Source organism: Leiobunum rupestre, chromosome 3, assembly GCF_980474605.1.
Source record: "Leiobunum rupestre chromosome 3, qqLeiRupe1.1.hap1, whole genome shotgun sequence".
NCBI classification, from domain to species: domain Eukaryota; kingdom Metazoa; phylum Arthropoda; class Arachnida; order Opiliones; family Sclerosomatidae; genus Leiobunum; species Leiobunum rupestre.
Genome location: NC_143386.1, coordinates 68,628,924 through 68,656,214, shown reverse-complemented (window position 1 = coordinate 68,656,214; position 27,291 = coordinate 68,628,924). Strand labels below are relative to the sequence as shown.

The following is a 27,291-nucleotide window of genomic DNA, read 5'->3' as shown; positions in this document are numbered from 1 at the left end:
GCAGTATTTAAGAAATAGCGGCAGTATTTAAGAAATATCGGCAGTATTTAAGAAATATCGGCAGTATTTAAGAAATATCGGCAGTATTTAAGAAATATCGGCAGTATTTAAGAAATATCGGCAGTATTTAAGAAATATCGGCAGTATTTAAGAAATATCGGCAGTATTTAAGAAATATCGGCAGTATTTCTTTAAATCAGAAATCTGGTGTACAATTTTTTTCTAAGTGGCTACCCGCTCGCAATTTATTCATAAACATTTTGCAAAATTTAATTTGTAAGATAGGGGGGCCCACAATTGAGAAAAAACTCCTGGCGCCGCCCCGGGAGAACATCGCTGAAAACCCAAAACCATCGAAATCCTTTCTTGATATTATAAAAATTATAATTATGATGATTTCCGGTATAAAACTAGGATATGTGACATTAAATAACGCTTGTGCAAACTCCTCCCATTCTTATTCCGGTGCGTATTTTTCATTTTATTTGGTCTTTATCAACTGTCCATTGTTGTTATCCGAAAGAATTCCTCGCGTCCATTTCGATTAAAATGGACTCGAATATGACGCTGTATTCTTGCATTGGACACGACGCGGTTATTATTACCCTTCCAACGAATTCTTTCCCCCAAATACCGCCGTCCAATTTGGGGTGGGCCAAATGCTCTTGTGAAGGAAGCGAGCCACAGCCGAACTGGACGTCCCCGAGACGGATGAGGGGGCTTCCCCGCGCTACGACATCGATTCGCCAATTAAGAAAACAGTAGCGCCCCCCCCCCCCCTGCGAGAAGAAATAGGCGGGTCCTAGGACCCTTTCTCTTGAGCGGTCTCCAAAGAGAGGAATCCCGGAAGCTAGCCCGTCTCTGAAAGGTCACGGGGTCACTCGGGATCTTCGGGATGAGTTATTGCGGACGGGGGGCAGAAAATGAACAAAGAATGCGCCTCCCCCGAAACCTTTTTTACCCTCTTTGTGGCTTCAATGCCCCGCATTTTAAGCCGGTGCGTTATAGATGGCGCCAGAGTTATATTTTGGTAAAGGGACAATTTTCATAAATTTCGATCTTCACACTTGACACTATTGGGAAAGGTAGAGCGGCCCTTGGATATCTACTAACTGGCTCCTAGGGCATAAAGGGGGAGTAAGATATACTGCCTGTGCTAGGAATATGGTGCCCTCTATCTGTTGTCGTCGGAGTTTAAATTTAAAAGCGCGATTTGAGAGAAGGGCCTTTCTATAAAATAAACTACTCCTGCTGAACTTGTTTTTATGTTGCTCAATTGTCACGAAATACGTAGAAGTTCAGTTCAGTTTGTGCTTAAAATTTACTCTTATGTCCAGGGATTTTCGTAGTAAAACGTCATAGATACGTCATCCCGTGACGCAGCAGCAACATCAAAACAAGAAGGCCAATGTTAGTTAATAGAAAGGCCTATTAAATTTATTTTAAAATTATGTATTAAATTAATAATAAGAATACTCCTTGGGTATAGAGGGCTTCGTCGTTGTATGTTCTAGGAGTGTAGTGCTCTATCCAGACTGGCTGAACTTCAAACAAAAAAGTTAAATAGTTAAATTAAATTAATATTAAAATATTTCTGTTCTCTCGCCAAATCTGCAGTTTCACGAATAATAATCATCTAGGCTAATACCCAAAGCACAACCTTAGGCCCATGTCATCCAGCGACTTTTAATGCCTTAAATAGGTGGCGACTAAAGCGCGGGACTATATTTGGGCTTTTGGCAACTTGTTTTCGTTTTGCGTTGTTGTCGTACGTCTTCTGGTACCAGCGTTTGAAGTTGCGGATGATCGTTATGTTCGAGGGCAGCAAAAACTGAAATGGAAACATCGTCTTCCAACATGAAAAATAAGCGTCATTAGTATTTAATTGCACGATAAAAAGATTTTCTCAAAAGTTATGTTATAAATTGTTATTTTATTTATAATCAATTTTAATTTGTGTTTTATTCCACCACGGTAACGCAGTTGCGTCACCTACAACGGCTCGCGAGAAAAATACCTCAATTCTTCAAAAGCGTGCTAGATCAAATTTTCCCTATTCTCCGCGCCTAGCTGCGTACCGTAATTCCAGAACTGTCCGCTATCCCTCAATGGCGCTAGCAGTAGGGCGCTCAGGGAAAATAAAGGTTGCAAATATTTGGACGGGGGCTTGAGCGAGCTAGTTACGTTTTAATATATCTAATATTTGCAAATGAGACCACATTTTATTGAATATAAGTCGTTTTTTTAACTACGCTGGTCCGTTATTTTAATAGGCGTCATCACCTTTTCTTTATACTCCCTTTAAGCAAATCGTAAGCTCCACCCATTTATACAAGATGAGCCAGGTTCCGCCAATGAGAAATGCGTCTATAATTCCAATTGAAATGGGTCTTGATCTCGATCACGACTTTTGTCTCATGTTCCGCGAATGAATAGTTGTCGTAGGAAATGTTACATTGCGAAATTCAAAATTCGATCTGCAGATTTATTTATTTAGCATAAGAGATTCAAGTTTCAGCAACAATAAAAACTGTTTAGCAAAAAATATTCAGAATTTAGCAAAAACAAATAATTTCAGCAAACAATATTATTTTTTAGAAAAATTATTGTAATTATAGCCAAAATATTATTCTTTTAGCAAAAGGATTTGAATTTTACAAAATTATTATTCTTTTAGCAAAAGGATTTGAATTTTACCAAATTATTATTCTTTTAGCAAAAGGATTTGAATTTTACAAAATTATTATTGTTTTAGCAAAAGGATTTGAATTATAACAAAAAGATATACATTATTTATTCATTTCTTTTCAGCCAAAAAAAATTTAATACCAAAAGATTTGAGTTTTGGCGAAATGATTTATTTTCTATCATTTAATAGATTCAATTTTTACAAATAAGTTTTGAACATAAGTATTCAATATTTAACAAACAATATTCAACCTTCAACCAAAAGAAATCACCCTTGACCTACAACAAAAATCCACCTTTAGCAAAAATTCCAGCAACGGAAATTCAACATTTGCCAAATAACGTTTAATTTTAGACAAGAACAATTTTAAAATTGGAAATAAATGATCAAACTTTCGCTATAAATGGATTTTAGTTTTTGGCAAAAAGAAGCTAACCTTGTATTAAATTTATCAGCAAATAAATATTCATTTACAGAAAAACCCTTTTTGCAATTGCTACGGACCTTCATAAAACGCTTTTCTTGGCGGATTCACGATCGTATAAAAGTTGCGCGTGTTCCAGAAATCACAATTGCTCGGCTGCAGTAGCGGCGCTAAAAAGGGTTTATTTTCGGAATGGGATCTTCGGGTCGCCTTTTAGCCGATAATAAAAGCAACAGTATATGACCAGAAGAGAAAATGCCTTTTGATATGATCTCTCTGACGACATACGAAAACCAAGAAATTTCAGAGTTATTTCACTGTTAGGAGGTTGAATTACGGCGCTATAGTCTAAAATGTATTTATATTCTACCAAGAATATATACATTGTTTGTATAAAAATGTACATAAAAATTTAGATGGGGCGGAGGAGTGACTAGCACTTTCGCCTCGCAGCAAGAGGAGCCGGGTTCGATGCCAGCTTGTGGCTCTGGGGGAAAATTCAGAACAACTCCTTCCTTGTTCAGCTTGCATGTGCTCTCCCCAGGGGGTTTTACTTTAGTTCTGGGATCCGTTCTAAATGGTCGGGGGGAATACTGTATAAATGGTCGGGTGGGGAATACTGTATAAATGGTCGGGTGGGGAATACTGTATAAATGGTCGGGTGGGGAATACTGTATAAATGGTCGGGTGGGGAATACTGTATAAATGGTCGGGTGGGGAATACTGTATAAATGGTCGGGGGGGGGGGATACTGTATAAATGGTCGGGGGGGGATGCTGTATAAATGGTCGGGGGGGAATACTATATAAATTGTCGGGGGTGGAAATGCTCTAAAATGGTCGGGTGTGGAAATGCTCTAAAATGGTCGGGGATGGAAATGCTCTAAAATGGTCGGGGATGGAAATGCTATAAAATGGTCAGGGATGGAAATGCTATAAAATGGTCGGGGATGGAAATGCTCTAAAATGGTCGGGGATGGAAATGCTCTAAAATGGTCGGGGATGGAAATGCTCTAAAATGGTCGGGGATGGAAATGCTCTAAAATGGTCGGGGAGGGAATTACTATAAATATGGTCTAATGGAAATACTCTAAAAATGGTCGAGGAGGGAATTAATGTAAAAATGGGCGGGGAAAACAGGGAGAAGTCAGGAAATTGGAATCTCAACATACTGTGGCAACTCTGCAAATATCATTATCAGTAGAAGACGGATACTTCTCAGGCGAGAGTGGTTGATGCACACTTGTGGTTCGAGTGACGGAGAAGGTCGCGGCGGAATCGGAAACATCGTCCTGAGACAGAGGGCGCTGCGGATCTTGGCGCGGCGTTCCATTCGGACGGAGCTCGGCGGAAGGATCAGCCGTTCGGAAATAAAGAGCTTCCCAGATTTATTTCTCTCCGGCTGATCGAATCGCGCGATCGGAAGACGCTATTTACCCTCGAGTAATCGAATTCGCGGACTCCTTTATGCGCCGTCGAATGGCCCGCTGTACAACGCGATACATCAGATCGAGATTGAATCATTACTTATACTGTTTAGATCGTTCATTCACGAGCTCACTAACGATATCGCGTCGAGGGAAATTATACCATTATACACTGGGAATGTCTAAGGCCGCTGTTGCCATTGTTCCGTTAGCGCGTGTGAGCCAGGGTTGCCACACGTCAGGGAAATCAGGGAATTGAAATATTTGCCTTAAAAGTCAGGGAAATCAGGGAATTTAAATATTCGCCTTAAATGTCAGGGAAATCAGGGAATTTAAATATTTGCCTTAAATGTCAGGGAAATCAGGGAATTTAAATATTTGCCTTAAATGTCAGGGAAATCCGGGAATTTAAATATTTGCCTTAAACCTACACATATGGAATGGTTAGTTAGTTGTTAGTTTAAAATGATCGGGGGTAAATCCTCAAAAAAAGGTCGAGGGGTAAATCCTCTATAAAAGGTCGAGGGGTAAATCCTCTATAAAAGGTCGAGGGGTAAATCCTCTATAAATGGTCGGGGGAATACTATATAAATGGTCGGGGGAATACTATATAAATGGTCCGGGGGGGGGGGTACTATATAAATGGTCCGGGGGGGGGGGTACTATATAAATGGTCGGGGGGACATTACTATATAAATGTTCGGGGAAACATTACTATATAAATGTTCGGGGGCAATACTATATAAATGTTCGGGGGCAATACTATATAAATGGTTGGGGGGGGTGCAATACTATATAAATGGTCGGGGGGGGGGATACTTCTCAATTCACCCCTACAACTCCTTAAAATTTTTTGCACAACCTTTTGAAACACCCTGCATATTATGTTTGGTCTCGCTTTTCTGTCGTACGCTTACGGATGCTAGACTTATGGAACGGATTTATTTCTAGTGTATACAAAGCAGTTCACACGAGCCTTGGAAAACCACTGGTTCTAGTCAGATTAACTTGCTTTTAATTTTTGGTAAAGCCGGATACACGACAACGAAGGTCTATTAGCATTTATCCTCCAGTAAAATATTGTTCGTGTGACCGCAATAACAGCGAGAAAATGGTTTTGCTGTCCAAATTCCCCGCCGAGCCCTTTTCGCAAAGCAGAGCGGACGAGCTGGGATTAAAACAAGTGATTAATAACAGCGTCGGGGCCATGTTCACGAAGATTTTTTTAAATCGGTTCAGCGCGCTTAAGAAAATAAGAAAAGGGTTTTGATAGAATTTTAATACATTTTAGACATGTAGGGTAAACCAGGTTACACGACGATAAGAAAAACTCTTTTGAACAGTACTAAAACGTGCCTTATCCTGTGGGTATTATTGAATAACAAATTGTTTTCGTGTATCCTAGTTTACCGTAAATAATGATTGTATACTCGTACCGATTTCGCCTCAATTATGCAAGGCTGCCTTAAAAATAACAACTAACCAGAGGGCGAAGTTGATAACATACCGGAAGTATATTGTTCGGGCAGTCGTTACTACCTCAAAAAGGACCTCACCCGGAGCCAATAGTTATCTTTACAAAGTTTTGGTATTTTTATAGAACTTCTAGGCACGTTCCAAAATCACCCTTAGGCATAATCCGCCATCTTGGAAAATGGCGGCCCGATTACGCCAAAATTGTCGTAACTACTTTAAAATGTTTTGATGCCTTATCATCTAAAGCCCAGTTCACATTATACAATTATTTGGGCCTCTTTAACTGTATCCAACTAATTGTAAGCAAGAAAATTGTATAGTGTGAATAGACCAATTGTAACAATTGTTCCCACTCTTTCTGTTCACACTATACAATTTTCTTGCTTACAATTAGTTGGATACAGTTAAGAGGCCCAAATAAAATAAAACTTTTATTCCAAGGCATTTTAATTGATTTTGAAATAATTAAAATTTAAAATATAAAGACAACCATTTTGAAACCACACGACCCCCCAAATTTCACACATGGCGGATCCTAGTGGCAAAAATATTATCTATCTGTATTAGGTAGTCTAACTCACAAGGAGACTTAGTCACTCGAGGTGTTACACACCGATTTTGTTCAAACTCGGGGAATTGGTAGACCTTCATATAACTTGAACAAGTTGTCCCTAATGGTATTAATTTCTCGAGATAACTCTAAATCGCGGAGAAATATCTTTAAGGGTTATTTGTTAAAAATGTTATCCCAGTTCTATCCCGCCCGGTATAAAATTTTAATTATAATTAAAATAATTGAGACGAAACGACCAATTTTAATTTATTCAGAATATCATAAGTTAAGTAGTTACCACAGTGAGTTAGACGTACTATAACAATGCACAATTGAATTAAACCCTTTTTACGGTACAAGTTTGTCAGTTGAATATAATACAAAGCAAATTTTAATGAAAGAAATATCTACAGAGGGTATTATAACGACCGTTCGCTTTTTGGTTTATAATTTTAACGGGATGGGGCCGATTTTAATTAAACGATAGTTATCGAAATTTTGTTAAAAGAATATTCCCTAAGGCCGCGCAATAAATTTAGGATAATAATTTTCCGTCGCCGTTATATCGAAAATTTAGTTTATTCGGGATTGCAAGAACTTTAATGTTGTGGGTGAGTGATTAGAAAATAAAATGGCAAACAGAATTATGCAAAATTATAAATGTTTATTTTTATTCAGAACAGTCTATGGAACGTTCTAGATTTAACTTTCATCAATAACCCAACAATATATTACCCTCCTACGTAATTGTACAGAACTGGTACTCAAGTGTCTAAGACTAGATTTGTAACTACCTTACTATAAACTCTTGTCTTAATTAACAGCTGAGAGCTGTTCGCTACTAATTACTTCCAATCTACTTAATTAGCCTCACAGGTTGAGTTGATAATTTCAAGGGTATAATTAGGTTATTCCAATTCAAACAATAAAAACAATCAATTTAATCTTACAGCTGACTTGAGTTAGTTCACAATTACTTTAACACTTTCAGTCTTAAACACGCACTGTTCATACACTTAAGTCTATTCACTCACGTTCCAAACGCGAAACACGATTTAACTCTTTTCTTGAGCGAAGACCGAACATACTAATTAAACCGCAAAGTTACCTCATAACTTTTGACCGACACCAGGACCCCGTCCTGTAGTAGTTCGTCTGACAGCCAAGAACTAAGAAAGACTAAATCTTCTTTATTGACGGCAACGGCTTTATATACGTTTATTTGGCGTTTTTTAGACCCGTCAAGATTTGACTAAAGTTCGAAAAATTGAAGAGATAATATTTTTTACCCGGTTTGATTGATAGTTCTCCACACGGTGGCGCTATATTATTACTTTGATATAGTTTCCGCGGGAATAAATAATATATACAGATATTGTATTAATCCGTTTAGTTCATAATCATAATTGTTCCTTTACTTGAATATTTTCCCTAAGGAAGTCAATGGCTCGGCGGTGAACTATCCGCATGGTAACAATGCGACCCGAGTTCAATTCCTGATCGCGATCAAATTTTACATTAAAATACTAAAATATTTAATTAAATATAAGATTAATATAATCTATAAATATTTAATTAAATATAAGATTAATATAATCTATAAATATTTAATTAAATATAAGATTAATATAATCTATAAATATTTAATTAAATATAAGATTAATATAATCTATAAATATTTAATTAAATATAAGATTAATATAATCTATAAATATTTAATGAAATATAAGATTAATATAATCTATAAATATTTAATTAAATATAAGATTAATATCATTTATAAATATTTAATTAAATATAAGATTAATATAATTTATAAATATTTTATTAAATTTAAGATTAATATCATTTATAATTATTTAATTAAATATAAGATTAATTTAATTTATAAATATTTAAAATGATGTAGAAAAATTATAGTACCTAACGTTATAACCTTGTAAAGGACATTCGTCAAAGCTGTTTTTTGGAAAAACACCGTAAATTAACAAGCGTTGGTGTCTGAGTGGTTAGAGCACGAGGCAGACCCGGGTTCGATTCCCGGCCGGCGCCAAAAAATCGCAAATTGATACTAAGACGAATACCGTGTATAACTGGTGGAAACCCTGCCATTGGACGTTGAGAGGTAGCATTACACTCAGCACTCGGTCCGTCCCAAAGTCATAAAGAAGAAGTTGGAGAGAAAACGCCCATACAAACACAACAAACTCAACACTCACAACCGTCATAACATGAACTCAACATCCATAACCATCATAACACAAACTCAACACCCACAACAGTCACAACACGAACTCAACATTCACGACCTGCAACATAACAATAACGAAATATCCGGTGAGCGTTGACGAAAAAAGACCAACCAAACCAAACCGCAAATCAATCCGTTCGAGGAACTGCGAACGCAGAAATTTCGAGAAACTGCTTACGCAATGATTACCCTTTGCCCCGAAAATGTGAACGCGTTCGCAGGCCTGACAGACAGACCCACAGACATACCCACAGACAGACAGATAGACAGACAGTCAGACAGACACGGTGATTGTATAACCCCTCCTAGGGGACTTTGTCCCCTCGGAGAGGTAAAAATCCAAAAGGGATTTTAATCAATGGGCAACGGTTTTGCCATGGCAACGAAAAATGTTTTTGACAACATAAAGTAACATGGGATTTTGACCGATTTACCTGTGAAAAAAATAAAAAAATTGTGACCAATTTTGTCAATTTTTATAAAATTTTTTTATAATTTTGGTATTTTAATTTTTTTTTCAATTTTGTAAAATGTTTCACAGGGGGACCCTTGGAATCGGTCAAAATCCCATGTTATTTTCAATGGTTATTTCCATTTCAAGTTGTCAAAAACATTTTTCGTTGCCATGGCAAACCGTTGCCCATTGATTAAAATCCCTTAAGGATTTTTCAAGTTACATGAAGGTCTAAAAATGCCCCGAGTTTGAAGAACATCGGTGTGTAACACCTCGGGTGACTAAGTCTCCTTGTGAGTGAGCTGGGTTTCATTGTTGAAACGATGGTAACGGCAAAGGTAATATCGAATTTAGAGTTTTCCGACTCATGGTTTTGTAACGAAGCTAGTGACCTCCGAAAAATCGGCAGGAAGTGGGTAAACGCTTTTGACTACGGGCGAGGCAGCAATTTCAAATATACGGTACAAGTGCAGCGGTTCAAAAGGATTTTGTTAGGTCTTTTCAGAACGAGGTTTCCTCGGCACCAAAACAGAGGCAACAGTTGAAAAAATCGTCTGCAAAAATAAATAACAAAATTTACGGTGGAGAATAGGTCAAAATTCTAGTCATAGGAAATTATTGATACCTATACCTGTTGATACTTTAGCGTGAAATAAGCATGTGCTTAACACTGCATTTTCGCATTTGAATCTTCAAACTAATTGCTTGAAAAGAATCAATTGAAATATATTTGTGTTGGCCTAAATTACCTCGTTAGTTTCAAATACATGAAAAGAATGCAAAACAAATTATAAGTTTAATTAGAGCTTGATCGAGGGTATTTTATTTATTTAAGAAAATCACATTTGTTAGAAAAAAAAGCTCGAGCTCATTTACAGTAAAATATCAAGACGCTCGTGGAACTTTTTACAGGGTTGCCACGGTACCTGGAAAACCTGGAATAGCTTTAAAAGTCAGGGAATTTGAATATGGGAATAAAAGTCAGGGAAAAGTCAGGTAATTTGAATATGGGAATAAAAATCAGGGAAAAGTCAATGAATTTGAATATGGGTATAAAAATCAGAGAAAAGTCAGGGAATTAAATTTCGGTTACAAATAGGAAACGTTTACTAAATACAGATTTAAAAATACAAAATCTTATCACAAAATAAGTCAGGGAAAATCTCCGGAGATGGTCAGGGTAAACCTGATAAAGTCAGGGAATTTGAATGTGAAAAACTGTGGCCACCCTGTTTTAACAAGTTTAATAAAACACAATTAAAGACTTATGCCAGCTAGGAGCAACAAACACAACACCCAACACAACGAGAACGCAACCCGTCAAAAGTCGTGCATTTGTATTCGTACATTTTTCATTGGCTAGACGCTTTAGCGCCTGCTGCCGTCGGAAAGGGAAAATTCGGAAATTGTCTTCCCCCCGCCCGTAAAACGCTCAGCGTAAAGGTTCGTTCAATGAAATTTGTACACAACTCTGCGTTAGCGTGTTTAAAGACTAGCTGCCTTCTCCTTGTGTTTGTGGTTCCTAGATGCATTCTGTTGGAAGCAAAGCTAAAAATATTTTCCAGGAAAATAACTAAGTATACATAAGTAATTGTTGGTCCTACTTTCTACTCCCGAAAATGATATACCTCCAAACCCACTCGTTTCACTTTAGAAACCCATTTATTGATCCGAATATTTTGGTCGTCGGCATTTCCACAATTTCGTCAGAAAAAGATAGGAGTTTCTTCCGGAAGTGGACTCGGCGATGGCCGAATATTGTCGACGCTCGAAGACATTTGGCCGCCTTTCGCTTATCTGGCGAGCTGCCTGCGAGAATAATATTGGCCAAGATTGGCAGATTGGAAAACATCGAGTAGCGGCCGCAGGGCCCTGGCGCCATCTATCGGTGGTCGCCAATTCCTCGTCATCACTTGGTGGCTCCACCCGACCTCGTTTCCGATTCATTTACCTAAGTGTCCGCCGAGACTAGGATGCGACTTCTTATCAGGAGTAAATTACGGACCTTGACGAGATAAGTTTCCGTCTAAGCTACGAAAATACTAGCTGGAGGCTGTCTGCACTACGAGATATTTTTCCGACAATTTTCTTAATCGAAAATATTTTCATTGGATTTTTTTTAAAAGTTCTCTAGATATAAGTTGTTGAATTTGCTAGATTTAATAAGTTAAATTTCATTCTCGATTTTAAGTGGAATTGAGACTTGAAATTTGAATTTGTCAGTGAAAATATATAACGTAAACTTTCATTTATATATCGGTCATGGAATGATCCAGATATCATTCGAAATCATAGAAATATTGTGAGAAAACACTGAAAATAACAATGTTTTAGACCAGTTTTTTACATTTATTGCCGGTATTACTTCGACCAAAAATATATTTCTTTGTACTTACAGAGAAGGTACCACCTTAGGCCCAAGTTGTTTAGCGACACATGTGGCCGGTTACAATGCGTAGGAGGGTGGTGGCAAGCCCTTCATGCCACGCGAACCAACAGCTCCCTACACTCACTATTACCGTTAACCTCTAAAAATTTAATGGAAATTGGAAGCCGAATAGCTCGGGGGAAAACTTGCAAACTTAACGCGGATGGAGTATAGTTCTGAGTTTTCACCTAGTGCCACAAGCTGGGATCGAACCCGGCTTCTCTTGTGGCGAGGCGAAAGCGTTAACCACTCAGCCACTAGGCCACGGCTCCCGCTGATCGTCTCGGCGAAAGCATCCTCCCTGTTTTGAAATGAATACATAATTGCTTCGATTAACGATGTAGAATTTGAAATATGTCCTGATATTTAATCACGCGTATAGGAGGGCTAACGTAGCTTTCAGGAGCACAGACTGTTTTCGTTTACTGCTTATCTACTTATATTTATCCTCTTTAATAGATATTTATAGTCGCAGTACGATTTATTTTAGAGCTCGGCGTTTGGATAAAAATTAACCACTTACTTTATTTTTATCATTGAATTGGGAATAATACTGCTAGAATTACAATTACGATTTCTGTTGCCATGGTTACGCGGGACCTGTTCTGATAAGACTGTACAAAATTCATCTTTATAATTAGGCGGTAGCGCCATCTATATTTTGTAAAGTTATATGGCTAAAAATAAACAATTATTAGCTAACTCACCGTAACTTGAGTTAAAAAGGATCGTGTTGACAGAATAAAATTATTTTAAACAACTTCAAAGGTGTGTTTGTTACGAGAAAATCATACATTTCAATTTCGCGTCAGATTCGCGAGAAAAAATCAATTGCAATATAGTTGCCACCACTAGAGACAGATGCCGCCACGGTAGAACGATAAAGTTGATAAAGTCTCCTTATTGAACGAAATTGGTCCCGCGCCAGCCAGATTTAGTTGTACCTCTATTTATTCCCAACTCAATGATTTTTATCCATAACCTACAATTATCCGAAAATATAAATTATTTTTTGCATGTTAAATCGTTGTTTATCCACGGATAATATCCTTAAATAAACAGTTAACCAAAATATTTACGATTAATCGAAATTTTGTCAGTTAATTAATCTGTTACGCAGAGCTCTAATTTATTTCTTCTAACGCTATCTGAAAAGTATTTTGGAAAAGCAACAAACAAACAACATTAGCAGTGTACGAAAATAGATCGACTTCTCTCCTAAGAGGGATGTAAGTTACTTTCGCGCGCGTTGATTCCGTCCGGGCCTGGCTGGCCAAACTGCGGGCCACTCAAATTCCGTCAACTGGCTTGTGTCTACACGGGAGGTTCGGCTTGTTAGCGTTCCTCGAAGCTTCGCCAAATAATGTTCCATTTATTTGAATTGGGTTACCGGCAGTTAGTCTCCATTATTTATTCCGCTTTGGCGCCACCATCGCCCGCGGACACCCTCTCTTCGTCGAATTCAAATCCATTAATTGTCCAGGGAGAAGATCCTTTCACGTTTAACGCCATTAGAGGTATAATTTTAAACACCCGCATTCTTACCAGATGGCGCCACCAGACTGAAAAGAATAAAATTTTAATTAGCTAAAAACCACGAAATTTTTAAATTTTTTCGAGTTGTATTTATCAAGTAAGTGTTAAGAATTTTTAATTATCGCCATCTAGTATTAAATAAAAGTGTTATTATTATACGTTCTCTAAAGGGCTTCGCCAGGCCCGTCTTAAGACCTTTTGGGGCCCTGGGCTAAATTATTTCTTAAGACCTTTGCGATCCCCAACGGTCAGCCTTTGTATGTCCGTTGTCTAAGTTCAACTACACAAAAGTATAACATAGGCCTACGGAAAATAAGATCTTTACTGACAGTGACTCGCTGTTAGGTCAAAATACTTCAGACGTAACTAAAAGATACAAAATATTAATTGAGCATGAATAATATTTAACCAACTAAACCCTCACCCCTAGAGTAGAGGCTGGTTGTCTGGCCTTTCCGAGGCACCAAAACTGGCTGGGGCCCTGGGCTGTAGCCCATGCCTTAAGACGGCCCTGGGCTTCGCTCTAAATGTTTATTTCTTTGTAAAGAATTTGTGATTTTTAATTAGTCAGACTGAGAAATGAGATTGATCATCTATTTCAAGGGCGTATCAACGATTTCATTTCGGGTGGGTTTTGAACTGCGCATCCCCTTTTGAAACTGAAAAACAAATGTTAATTCAGACCTTCTTTAGTGAACAAATCCGTAACTAAATTTACACGGTTTCTCGAATAATAGAAGAAAGTGTGTATATTGATAAAAGTGTGTCAACTCTACCTTTGCGCCCGTTAAAATATTTACTGAGAGCTAGTCTCACAACAGACTACATAACCTACTAGTAGCGAATAGTACTAGCAATTGTATATTTAGTCTATGGTCTGGCGCGATTTTATCTCTTCGATTTATTCTCCCGAAGACATACGTTCTATAACGCCTCACTCGGCGGCGCTGGAGTGGAGGAAATTTCCAATTTTGATGACGTATTTTCAACCCCCTCTTTCACTCCCCCTTTTTACTTCGCGACAAGGTCTCATAAAACGTTATACCGCACTGACACACTTTTGGGTCTCATGTCGCTTTTGATAATAGATGAGGCCCATTCAGTTTGGAAAGTGTCGGGTTTCCGTTTTGAGAGAGGATCTGAAGTAGGAGATCATGTTACTAGGCTATAATTCCTCCCAAGGTCTATAAATAAAAGTAAAAGCTGACGATACGCTTTTGGAAAGTGCTTCTAACACTTGTAAGTGGCAACACCTCCCAGCAACTCAAAATGGAAAGGCGCCTCGTCCGCACGACGTCTGCCATCTATCGGCGGCGATGCGTACTAAATTACGGAATACAGGCAGACAAGCGGTCTTGTAATTCTTATAAAGTCCTGTTTTTTAACCTGTGCTATAATATTATGTAAATCCTTGAAATGTCCTATAAAGGTTTATAAGCTTGAGTTAGTATATTTCTCCGAAATAATCTTATAAAAGATTTGCACTTTATTTTTCTTGTATTTTAAATTGAAAAAACATAATCAAATCTTTCCTCTAAGGAATTTCAATTTTCGGCGTCAGAAAACCGTTGTAAGGTTTCGTAATTTAGCAAACTTTATTATTCTAAATAAACTTTTATTTGATGTTATTTATAAAATTTCCATAAAATATTATCAAACGTGAGACGCGGATCAATCAAATGATTATTAAATCATGATAAAATTTTAAATTGTGCCTACAAGAACGGGGTGTTAAAGGGGTTTTCCAGCGGTTATAGAGTTCCTAAAATATCTTATCGTATATTATCCTTTAACTTACGGAAATCTCCCATTAAGTCCTATACGTTTGAGTATTTTTCCGAAATATCTACTAATTTCGCGACAGAATTCGCGACCGAAAACTATTGCCATCTAGCGAGAAATAAATGAAGAAAAAATATCGTCATATAATTTATCTTAAAAATGATGTCAATTTCTTAACTTTTGAAGCTTCATTGTTTACATAAAGCTTAAATTTGCCCCTTAAATCCTGTGTTTGAAAAATGTTAATCTTCTATTGTCCTATATTCCGGTAAAATAATAGTGGTTTGACTGTATTATTATGGTTTTTTTTTCTGTTTTCAGTCTGTGATTTTTGAAGAAGTTGATCTCACTGACCTCAGTTTAGCGGAATGTAGTCCCAAGAATATCAATCACAGCTTTCAGGTAATTCATGAAACTTTCCATTAAAAATGAAATATGTTTAGTAACATTCATAATTTTAAACTTTAAGTGTTAGCAACGACCAACTAAAGATAATCAGTCATATACGGTTAATTCTATTCCCCATTCCAATCTGATTCATGGCCCTCTTAACCAATCTGAACGGATCTACTAAAATTCATCGGACCATATTAAGTTAGCCGATGTTATCTGAGTTATACGTTTAGTATTAATTTAATAACATTTAAGCACATCGAAATAAACTAATTAGAAATTTTAAGGATATTTAACTGATCTGAAAATCTATAACTCTGAGCATAAATCCATACCTCTACTTGGAGCGCTTATCCTGGCGTATCGCGTATGGTAAGATCACTCTGACGGCTTTGGCCCCGCCCTCGGCCCCGCCTACGTTGTTGTTTGTTAAGTTAACAAAAACCGTCAGCCCCATCGAGATGAAAATCAGCCGCGATAACCATTCCAAGTAGAGGTATGGATTTGAAATCTGTTCAGTTTCTGTTTGTCGGTGTACAATTTATTGAGATTAGTTTCCGGTTTAAACTATCTGGTTTGCTATTTGACCCGTATTCAACTAATTGGATAATATCTGGGCGTAACTACAGATAATATGTTAACTGATTTATCATATTTATTTCCTTGCGTCAGATCATGCAACTGTTATCGGTTTTTAGTTACCTTTTTACAAGACAAATAAATTCGTTCAGGAACTATAGAATGGGTTATTCACAGAAATTGTCTCTCTCGAAGTGTATCTAAGTGCAGCCAAAAGCTCTGCTATGAAGAAAAAAACCTAAAAGAATATTCTGTAAACCGAGGGGCTAACCACTTCCTAAAAATCTGTACACCGATTACAGGAGTACAAAAATGAGTACAGCCTTTGGTAGTGCTACATCTGTAATCAGTTACGTAATCATTTTAGTACAGTCAAAGCTACAGGCTTGTACACCGATTACGCCAAGTGATCAGCCCCTCGCTGTAAACAAGTTGTTGGCCTGGATTCCGATAGGATATTTCAAAATGTCTAAATTAAGAAAATATAGTTATAATATCGAGAAATATAATTCGAAATAAATAGTTAAAATTTAAAGATTCAACTGGATTATTTATTTTATTAACTCGCAGAGAGATGTTCGTTCAAAGTACTTGCTAGTGCTTACAGCCTATAGTCAGATTATACGCATTAATATTATCAAACCAGATAGTTTTAAACTGTAACTAATCTGAATTTATTTAAAACTGAAAGTTAGAAGATATGCAGATTTCAGATGCTTCACAGCTATCGATTTTAAGTTTCTACCGATTAAATTAATTATTTTAATTACTCTTAATTTCAATTTGCTAACCACAGAAAACTGCTCGTCTTAATGAATCTGCGCAGATGTTCAGATCGGTTACTTGGGATCATGAATCAGATTAAATTTTAGATAAGATTGTTGATTAACTCCTAAATACAGGGTGTTTCAAAAGGTGATGCAAAAATGTTAAGGAGTTGTAGGGTGTGAGTTGAAAAGTATGCCTGTTTTTTCCCATTTTCCTACGATGAGTTAAAATAGCGCCAGAGAGCTTCAAAGTGTGGCCTACTAGCCCCTGGAACAAGCGCAAAACCAAGCAGCAGGGACTTTAAATACTGTTTAAGTTTACTTTTTTACGCTGGTTATGCCTCGATTTGTTTACAAAATCCTTCTTTGGGGAAATTCTTTTTAAATGGTTAGGAAAACAGGGAATTTGAATGTAAAATTTTTGTTTCCTTCTGGAAATTCATACTTTGAACCTCAAGAGTCCAACGTATGTAATATCACTTTGGTTGAGGGGCCGATCTCTAAAGTTTGCTTGTTCACAAATTGCTCCAGGAGTAGGCGAAGTGTGTCTAATGCTCGGGAGTAATGCGAACATAAAGGTTTGGGTTCGTGTGATAGGTAAGAAAGGTTTTGTAAACAAATCGAGGTAACCAGCGTAAAAAAGTAAACTTAAACAGTATTTAAAGTCCCTGCTGCTGGGTTTGGCGCTCGTTGCCGCCTACTTCCAGGGGCTAGTAAACCACACTTATAAGCTCTCTGGCGCTCTTTTCACTCATCGTAGGAAAATGGGGGAAAACAGGCATACTTCTCAACTCACCCCGTACAAATCCTTAAAAAATTTCATAAACTTTGGAAACACCCTGTATTTGTGGATTTACAGTATTTAAAAATCTACGTTGATGAAGGAATTGGAATTAGATTATTTTCAACATAATAAAGGAGCGGATGTTATAACGGATGACGGTGATCGAAATAATGACGTCACTGAGTTCGAACATTTTATTATTAAAATTGTTTACCGCTGTCAGGCAATATATTTCATTCAAATTGAATTCAGAAGGATCTCTTAATTTCCAACTGAGACCGAAAAATCCCTGCCTTTGGTTGTGCTAACCGGGACCAGTAAATTAGTGTGTCCAAAACGTTCAAGTTGAAACTCAGTCCGCCGAACCTCTGTATTCGCTGTCAGCGTAACGCTTATTGTCTTCTCAAATCATTCTCCCAAAGCGTTTTAACCTCTAAAATGAGCTGTCACAATGGCAGCCGGTGATGGGCAACGCGCAGCTCATTTCGGAGGGCTCCTCATTTCGCTCGAAAATTGTCTGGAAATTAGGCGAGCGCTGAATTTACACGCCCAGATGACCGCGTAAAAAAATGAGCAGCGATTTATTTTTATTTTGTTTCATAATAGTCTGAAAAGAGAAAAGCGTTAAATACGTTACTCAAATATTGATGGCCCGTTTGAACTCTAAAATGAGCGCCAAAATAGAGAAGCGCAGTTTTGTACTCTCAAATGAGCGCTAAAATAGAGAAGCTCCGGTTTGTACTCTCAAATGAGCGCTAAAATAGAGAAGCTCCGGTTTGTACTCTCAAATGAGCGCTAAAATAGAGAAGCTCCGGTTTGTACTCTCAAATGAGCGCTAAAATAGAGTAGCTCCGGTTTGTACCCTCAAATGAGCGCTAAAATAGAGAAGCACAGCATTGTACCCTCAAATGAGCGCTAAAATAGAGAAGCACAGCATTGTACCCTCAAATGAGCGCTAAAATAGAGAAGCTCCGGTTTGTACTCTCAAATGAGCGCCAAAATAGAGTAGCGCCGGTTTGGATAATCAAGTCAGCGCCAAGATAGAGAAACGCAGGTTTGAACTCTCAAATGAGCGCCAAAATAGAGAAACGCTGGTTAGGACTCTTTAATGAGCGCCAAAATAGAGAAGCGCCGTTTTGGATTTTTAAATGAGCGCCAAGATATAGGAGCGCCGTTTTGGATTTTTAAATGAGCGCCAAAATATAGGAGCGCCGTTTTGGATTCTTAAATGAGCGCCAAGATATAGGAGCGCCGTTTTGGATTCTTAAATGAGCCCCAAGATATAGGAGCGCCGTTTTGGATTCTTAAATGAGCGCCAAAATATAGGAGCGCCATTTTGTATTCTTAAATGAGCGCCAAAATAGAGAAGCGCCGGTTTGGATAATCAAGTGAGCGCCAAGATAGAGAAACGCCGGTTTGAACTCTCAAATGAGCGCCAAAATAGAGAAACGCTGGTTAGGACTCTTTAATGAGCGCCAAAATAGAGAAGCGCCGTTTTGGATTTTTAAATGAGCGCCAAGATATAGGAGCGCCGTTTTGGATTCTTAAATGAGCGCCAAAATATAGGAGCGCCATTTTGGATTCTTAAATGAGCGCCAAAATAGAGAAGCGCCGGTTTGGATAATCAAGTGAGCGCCAAGATAGAGAAACGCCGGTTTGAACTCTCAAATGAGCGCCAAAATAGAGAAGCGCAGCTTTGTACACTCAAATAAGCGCCAAAATAGAGAAGCGCCGTTTTGGATTCTTAAATGAGCGCCAAAATAGAGAAGCGCCGTTTTGGATTCTTAAATGAGCGCCAAAATAGAGAAGCGCCGTTTTGGATTCTTAAATGAGCGCCAAAATAGAGAAGCACAGCTTTGTTCCCTCAAATGGGCGCCATAAAAGGGAAGCTCAAATGAGCGTGAGCGCCAGGGTCGCTTGAGATGAGCGGCATTTTCGCCTCCCAAATGAGCGCCAGGAATGTTTGAGAGGAGCGGCTCCTCCGTGAAAACGCCCATCGCTGATTATGGTCTAGGCGCGCGAGAGCGTGTTCTCGGCACAAAGTTTGATTCTATGTCGTGGTTGCAGCTAATAACGCCATTCCGGAGACTGATCTTGTGCGCCGAGACCCGAAAGGAAATGGAGGAGTGGATGTCCGCCCTCAAGAGCGTCAGCAGCAAAGACTTCTACGAGGTAAGACACTCGCCCGAGAGTTCCATTCCTAAACGTCGCCATTTACAAAACTACTTGCTGAAAAATTCTAAATCCACCTTAAAATATTTTCATTTTTTTAATGTGTCAACTTCCTTTTAAAAAACAACGGGACTTGTTAAGCCACTACGTCGAAAACGTGAAGGTAAAACCTACAAGTTTCCACGTACACGTTTTAACCTGTCTATTTTAAAAATAACGTCAGCATAAAAGCCTCGAAAAATAAACAAATACCCCTTGAAATCCCGAAATTTAAATAAAATATACAGAAATACAGCCTGAAAACTTTGTACATTAAAAAGAATGTTTTTAAATTTAACAAAATTGTTCCCAATTTGTTTAAAACCGGAATATTTTGAATTCGTTAAAATCTTTAAATATTTATATAATTTTTTGGTTTTTGAATTTAACAAAAATTTACAAATACAAACAAGTTAACAATACGACGAAAATATCAATTGAATTTTTTAGAATACCTCAATAATTTCTATTAATTTTTAAATTTAACGAAAAATTGGCAAAAATACCTTAAATCCACTAACATTTGCAAAACATTTAATCGTTTTTATTTTCACCAAAAACTCGCAAATTCTTAAAAAAAATACTGAAAAACCAAAAATACTTAGAACCGATTTTTTTTATAATTTTCAAAAATTATTTTTTAATTTAATCGCGAGTTAAAAAATTCGGCGAAATAAAATACAAATAATGTTAAAAAAATAAGCTCCTTTTCCAAAGATCACGTATTGGAGAGAGAGCGAAATTAATAACGTATAATGATGCCACCACAACCACCCGCGACTCGTTGTAGGATGATGAATTGGGAGGTTCATTTGCATGGCCCCCACCCTCCCCTTCGCGAGGACACGCACGAAGCGACGATTTAGCAAATAGCAGACACTATTGATTTACTCGCCCAACTCCTGCAGTTGAACGACGCCCTCCATTTCAACTACATCTCGCAAAACATATACACATTTATGTGCACAAATGTTATGTATAATGAATTATAGCTACGGTATATATATCATATTTATCTAGGTACTTAAGGCATTTTACATAACATATGTATTTCTGCATAGATATACCATATGTGTATAGAATATAATAGAACGTGTTTAATGTGCACATCATTAGTGGATACCTTCAAGGATATATGAAGAAATTGGACAATATTTTGAAATTAGGGCTGTGCGAGTACTCGATCAGCATCGACTATTTTTGAGGTCAGCTACTCGAACTCGAATAAGAAAATTTTAAATACTCGTCGATTATCGAGTTTCAGAAATTTGCCTTAATTGGGTACTCGAATACTCGATTAAGCCACCTGTAAAACTCACCAAATTTTTTCCCGCCGACAATATTCGGGTACTCGGCAATAATCCCTTTGTCGTAGCCAGTAGAAATCCAAATGAATTTTAATTTCAAAGGCATTGAGTGATTGGCTGGCTGGATTCTTATATAAGTTTTTACGTTTTGGTTTTCGTTTTGATTTTGGATTTGAGAGACCTCGGAATTATCTCTGCCGTGAATGCCCGAGTTAATGTACTATACTCTAGCGTTTTGTTAATTATTTTTAATTTTTTAACATCCATTTAAGAAGTAACTAGTAGGATATTTAAATTTTTGCTTAATTACTTGACTACCCGAATAGAACTCGTCGATTAATCAAGTACCCGAAAGATTTTTCTAACTACTCGAGTACCCGAACGGGTTTTTCCGACTACTTGACTACTCGAACAAGGAAAATTTTGAAATAATCGAATACTCGACAACCCGACTCAATAAAATATTACCCGATGAAAAAAATTTTTGATACTCGAAACCAGACTCGATTAGAAATTCATATACGCTACAATATGACTATATTTAAACATTCTGAAACATTAATTTTTAAGCTTTATAATACAGAGTTACCGCATGTCAGGGAAAACAGGATTATCTGGGAAAAGCCAGGGAATTTAAAAATGGTCCTAAAAAGTCAGGGAAAATTCAGGGAATTAAATTTTATTTTTACACTTTTTAAAGTTAATTTTATTCTACATCTATGATAAACTCTATGATTATCATTTATTTCCTTGAAAGTTTGGCTAATTTTTTCAACGTTGCAATAACCTTTTTACTGAAATATAAATGTATTTAATTTTTTTTACTTCTAATGAAAGTAAAATATAAAATAAAAATTTTGGCCATATAAATTTATGGAAAAATCTTTTAAAAAGATTAGAAAATAGTCAGAATTTGAATTTAAACATTTTGGTATTTACAGACGAAAATATCAATTTTGCCCCTCAAATCGTTACGGGTCATTTGAATCTCGTTATTTTTAGGAAAATGTAAACTTTGTACTCGTTTTTATCAAGGGTTCCATGAAATTTGAGAGATGGTCTAAAGTCAGAATTGTTGGGGTTACGAATAGTTTTCATTGGAAATATTTATGCTCGGATTTTAGCGAAAAGTTCTATCAATTCCAATTGCTTTTTTTCTGATATCGCAGGGACCCCAGAGGTCCTATAATTCCTATAAAATCCTATATTTTCAAAAATGTCCTATAACATCCTATATTTTTAGCAAAATCCCCCAAAAGTCCTATAAAATCCTATAATTTTTATATTTTGCTCATTTCAAATCCAGCCACTCAGTTAAATTGCTAGATTTAGCTATAGGATAAATTCCTATACAAAGTCATTCTAGTCTATTCATTTGTTATTGTTAACATGGTTAGCTACTAGTATATTTTTGTGATAAAATGGTTAAATAGTTTCTATTTTTTAAGTGAAAATCCAAGATTTCTTCCTCTCAATATAGATTTTGTTTTTAAATGCAAAAAGTTAGTAAATTAAATAGCATATCCTATAATTTTGTAAAAATAGTCTTATAAAGTCCTATATTTTAAGAAAATAATCCTATTTTTCCTATAAAAAAATTGAAGAGTTGAGTGGGGGCCCTGAATTATCGAAACCGCAAATCGGCGGTGAAACTTGAGGTGGAAGGTTTTCCCAGATATCAAATGATCCCTATCCAACGTACTTGATTAACTTTAAGTAGAGTTTTAAAAGCTCAGATTCTCGCAACCCGCGTAATCGCTGGCCTAGAAATGAATCAATACGACTTGATGCTTCCGAATTCTGCGTAGATTTCCCCGGAGAAATTAGCCCGGTGAAATTCAGAACCAGACACTGACTCGCTTTTGCCCGCGAAGCGCGTTTCAGATATTTATTGACCCGCGAATCGAAAATTATTTATTACGTATAATAAACCCGAAATTTAAAAAATCCTTTGACACTCCGTATGATAGTCACAATCCACCTATAATTGCATCTAAGAAATTATAATAATTTATAAGGAGTATAAATTTAATCGATAACCATTTACCCATAGTTCTTATTAAAAACCTATTAAGTTCATGCTCATTAGAACCAGCCAGACTGGTTTAATCCAGCCTGGCTAAAACCACTTTTTTATAAAAAAAAATATTGAGAAATGAATTGGCAATATTGAAAAAACTAAAACTTAACCTTCACTTTTTGTCGTAAGTACATCCCTTACAAAAAAATTCTAGAGAAATTCTATAGAAATTTGGGTCAATTTTCTATGAATATTCTCCGGAATTTTCTATATATTGTCTATGGAAAAAACATTACGATTTTATATAAAAACCTAGGATTATCTATAGCTTTTCTATAGAAATTATATTGGTTTTCTCTAGAAAATATATTGGTTTTCTACAGAAATACTTGGTATTTCTAATAGAAAATTATTTTTTTTATAGAAGGAATATTTATTTTCTATAAAATGACAAGATGCTTTCTATAGAAAACATTAACTGTCAATAAAATAATACCAAATGTTTCTGTAGAAAACCCAAATGTTTTCTATAGAAAGAATATAAATTTCTATAAAAAATTAAGATTCTTTCTATAGAAAAGTTTAATAGTCCATAAAAAATCTCAAATGTTTCTGTAGAAAACCCAAATGTTTTCTATAGAAAGAATAAAAATTTCACGTTAATTAAAAACACATAATGCTGGAAATTATCTTTAATCAATTAAAAAACATTACAGTTGTTTACGAAAATTAAAGTTAATTTCTTTAACTTTATTGGATAACGATTACATAATATCTCTTCTTTTACAACTAGGATATTTCCCCAAAGTGTAGCCTAAAGAAATCATAATTTTATCAATATTATAAACATAAAGACCATTTTCAAATAAATCCAAAATTACACACCTATTATGGCGTCAATTTTTCCTGCATCTAGAGGAGGCTTAGCTGGATATTTTACGGAGTTATTGACTGAACAAAATTAAGAGCAAAGCTCTTGCAAATAGGGTTCCAGTAGAACACGACCTCCGTGTTGTTGCTAATTTGGCTTTTTCAATGTATACTTCATTTCCAATATCAATTTTCTAAAAAAATATTAATTGCCAAACACAAAAAAGTTATTTAAAATCAAAATAAAATACAATGCAATTAAAGTTATGAAACTGAAATTTAATCACTTGCATTTTGACGTTAATCTACATTTATAAGTCCATCATATGAGCTTGCGGCTGCAGAGCTTTCGATGCTTATTATAATGAGAGCTAGATATAAGCAATTAGGGGATCTTAAAATTCACATTACGCGTGAAAATACGCCGTCACGTTAGGGTATAAAAGTAGGTAAATGCGCAATTTGAGCATTCTTTTATTAGTAGATTTAACCGGCTTAAACCACCGGTTACAACCAGATTTAACGATACTGGATTTTTAAATATTTAAAAACCGGTTTTTGTCCACCCTGCAATTAGACCACTCTCCCTATGAATTCTGTAGTCCCCAAAGTTTACACAGTGAGTTTTTTAGCAGTTGACCTACTTGATACTTATCAATTAGGCGAACGAAATTATCGCGTATAGTATTATATTAAATTTTGTATTACGTGCTCTATGTATTTACTTACGCTTGTGGAGGATGTGCACGAAAGGGGGGATGGAAACCTTCACCAGTGGGGGCTTCAATCGCGTCAAAAGACGTCGGGTTTCGGGAACCATTTCAAAATGTCCGCTCATACTCCCGAATTATAATTGATTCTCGCTACTTTCTAATATCTTTCCAACGTAGGGAGCAGACCACACGGACTTCCTGTCAGGTCAACACAATTGGTACGTGGCCTCGCACGCCAGGCCGACGTACTGCAACGTCTGCAAGGAGGCCCTCTCCGGGGTCACATCTCACGGTCTTTCATGCGAAGGTAATTGAGGTCAAACTCTCCGTCAAGGGCGCCGAAATGGGACGCGTACCTGCGCAGGCTCGAGCCAGTTTCCCACGAAGCCGACTTTCTCTTCAAACCGGGGATGTGTGCGCTAGAGAGCTACCTAGTCTAGGTGTATTACCATTTAGCACGGTAACCTTGGGATGCAGTCCATAGGTGGTTCCTTTTAACTTAACCTTGGCTGGGTTCGTAAACGACCTGGATAACCTGGAAAAGTCGGGGAATTTGAAAATGTTTACAAAAGGTCAGGGGAAAGTCAGGGAATTTTAAATGGGCTCCAAAAGGTCAGGGAAAAGTCAGGGGAATTTTAAAAGGTTTCCAAAAGGTCAGGGAAAAGTTAAGGAATTTGAAAATGGTCCTAAAAAGTAAGGGAATTTTAAAATGACCCTGAAAAATCAGTCAAATAAATTTTTGAGTGAAAATATTTTTCAAGACCTTTACCTCAAACCATTCATTTATTCTACAAAAATGGTCAGGGGAAATTTGGCAATTTGGTCCGGGAAAACCCGGAAATGTCAGGGAATTTAATTCCGGAAATTTGGTACGAACCCTGCTTGGAAATACCGCCGGAATGGGCGATTACCAAATGGAACATCTTATTTTAGGTTAGAGATTGGAAAAGGTACATTTCAGTTTCGGAAATTTATCTATATTATGTTCGCAATTAATTTGCTATGTATGTTAAGTGGAACGGGAATGGCTCGAAAATGGGATGGGAATGCGTATTGTTTCAACGGGAATGGGTGGAAGTGGTAACGTTTTCGCTTCAAATGCAGCTCTCTAGTGTGCCCTCATTACCCCCTGTTTTACCAGGACCAAAGCCCACTTAACTGTTACAGGGAACCTATAGTGGTCCTTTAATATCTACAAAACCCTATATTTTCCCGCATATCCTATTTTCTCCATTAATTTTCTAAAATACCCTATTAAGTCCTGTTTTTTGTTAGTATATGTTTCTGAAATATTTATTTATTTATAATTCGTGATGTATAACTACCGTCGACAATTCAAGTTGGTTATGGGTCGATGAAAAATGTAGTAATAGAAATGCGTCGGAATATTTAGATATTTTGGTAAACGTATTTTTAATAACCAGCGGAAGCTTGCGAAGGTACATAAGGAGATTGATAACTCGTCTCTAAGATGAATTTTACTAACTTACTTTCGCTAATAACCGTGTCTGTCTATTGGTCAGTTTGCAAATTCAAGGCTCACAAACGGTGCGCGGTCAAAGCGAGCAATAACTGCAAATGGACGACGCTGTCCTCCGTCGGCAAGGATATCATCGAGGACGAAAGCGGGGTCAGTGTCCTTTGCTCTCCTTCCTCCTCTTGTTCGCGCGTTGAATTGGCTTTTTTGTTGCAGAACCTGATCATGTCTCACCAGTGGCTGGAAGGGAATCTGCCCGTGAGTGCCAAGTGCGCCGTTTGCGACAAGACTTGCGGCAGCGTGCTCAGGCTCCAAGATTGGAGGTGCCTTTGGTGCAGAGCTATGGTGAGTCCTAACACCATTTCGCCGTTTTGGTGTTCAACAAATCACGTTATCCTTTATTGGCCGAGCGACTGGTGCAAGGGGTTTTCCTTGTTAGGGTAGGCCTCGCGTGGCACCATTCTCCTACGAGTTGTTTTCCGGCCACCTGATTAAAACAGGAATCCATAGCTCTACTTGGAATGCTTATCGCGGCAGATTTTCGTCTCGATGTGGCTAACGGTTTGTTGGACGTCACTATGTTAACTTAACAAACAACAACGCGAGAGGGGAGCGTGCGCAAAGGGGATTTTGTCTCTCGTAGGCGGGGTCAAAGCCGTCAAGAGTGATCTTACCAAACGCGATACGGCGGGATAAGGATTCCAAGTAGATGAATGGATTCCTTCGTAGAAATGTACGAACGTAGGCTTACTTGCAATGCACATTTAGAGAAACAATAATAATAACAATAATAATCGAAGTGTAGTATAAGATCGAAGTGTAGTATAAGATCGAAGTGTAGTATAAGATCGAAGTGTAGTATAAGATCGAAGTGTAGTATAAGATCGAAGTGTAGTATAAGATCAAAGTGTAGTATAAGATCGAAGTGTAGTATAAGATCAAAGTGTAGTATAAGATCAAAGTGTAGTATAAGATCAAAGTGTAGTATAAGATCAAAGTGTAGTATAAGATCAAAGTGTAGTATAAGATCAAAGTGTAGTATAAGATCAAAGTGTAGTATAAGATCAAAGTGTAGTATAAGATCGAAGTGTAGTATAAGATCGAAGTGTAGTATAAGATCGAAGTGTAGTATAAGATCGAAGTGTAGTATA

At 37.0% G+C, this 27,291-nt stretch overlaps 1 protein-coding gene across 3 annotated transcripts in view; it reads left to right on the top strand.

The window, feature by feature from the left end:
• Positions 1 to 27,291, top strand: part of LOC149954457 (diacylglycerol kinase delta) — a 147,449-nt gene that overhangs the window by 80,602 nt on the left and 39,556 nt on the right. For all 3 annotated transcript variants that reach the window (XM_090169073.1, XM_090169072.1, XM_090169074.1), the window contains exons 4-8: positions 15,341 to 15,421; positions 19,610 to 19,714; positions 24,841 to 24,970; positions 26,187 to 26,293; positions 26,357 to 26,485. In XM_090169073.1, coding sequence (XP_090025199.1) covers positions 15,341 to 15,421; positions 19,610 to 19,714; positions 24,841 to 24,970; positions 26,187 to 26,293; positions 26,357 to 26,485 — 552 coding nt within the window. The remainder of the gene's footprint in view (positions 1 to 15,340; positions 15,422 to 19,609; positions 19,715 to 24,840; positions 24,971 to 26,186; positions 26,294 to 26,356; positions 26,486 to 27,291) is intronic.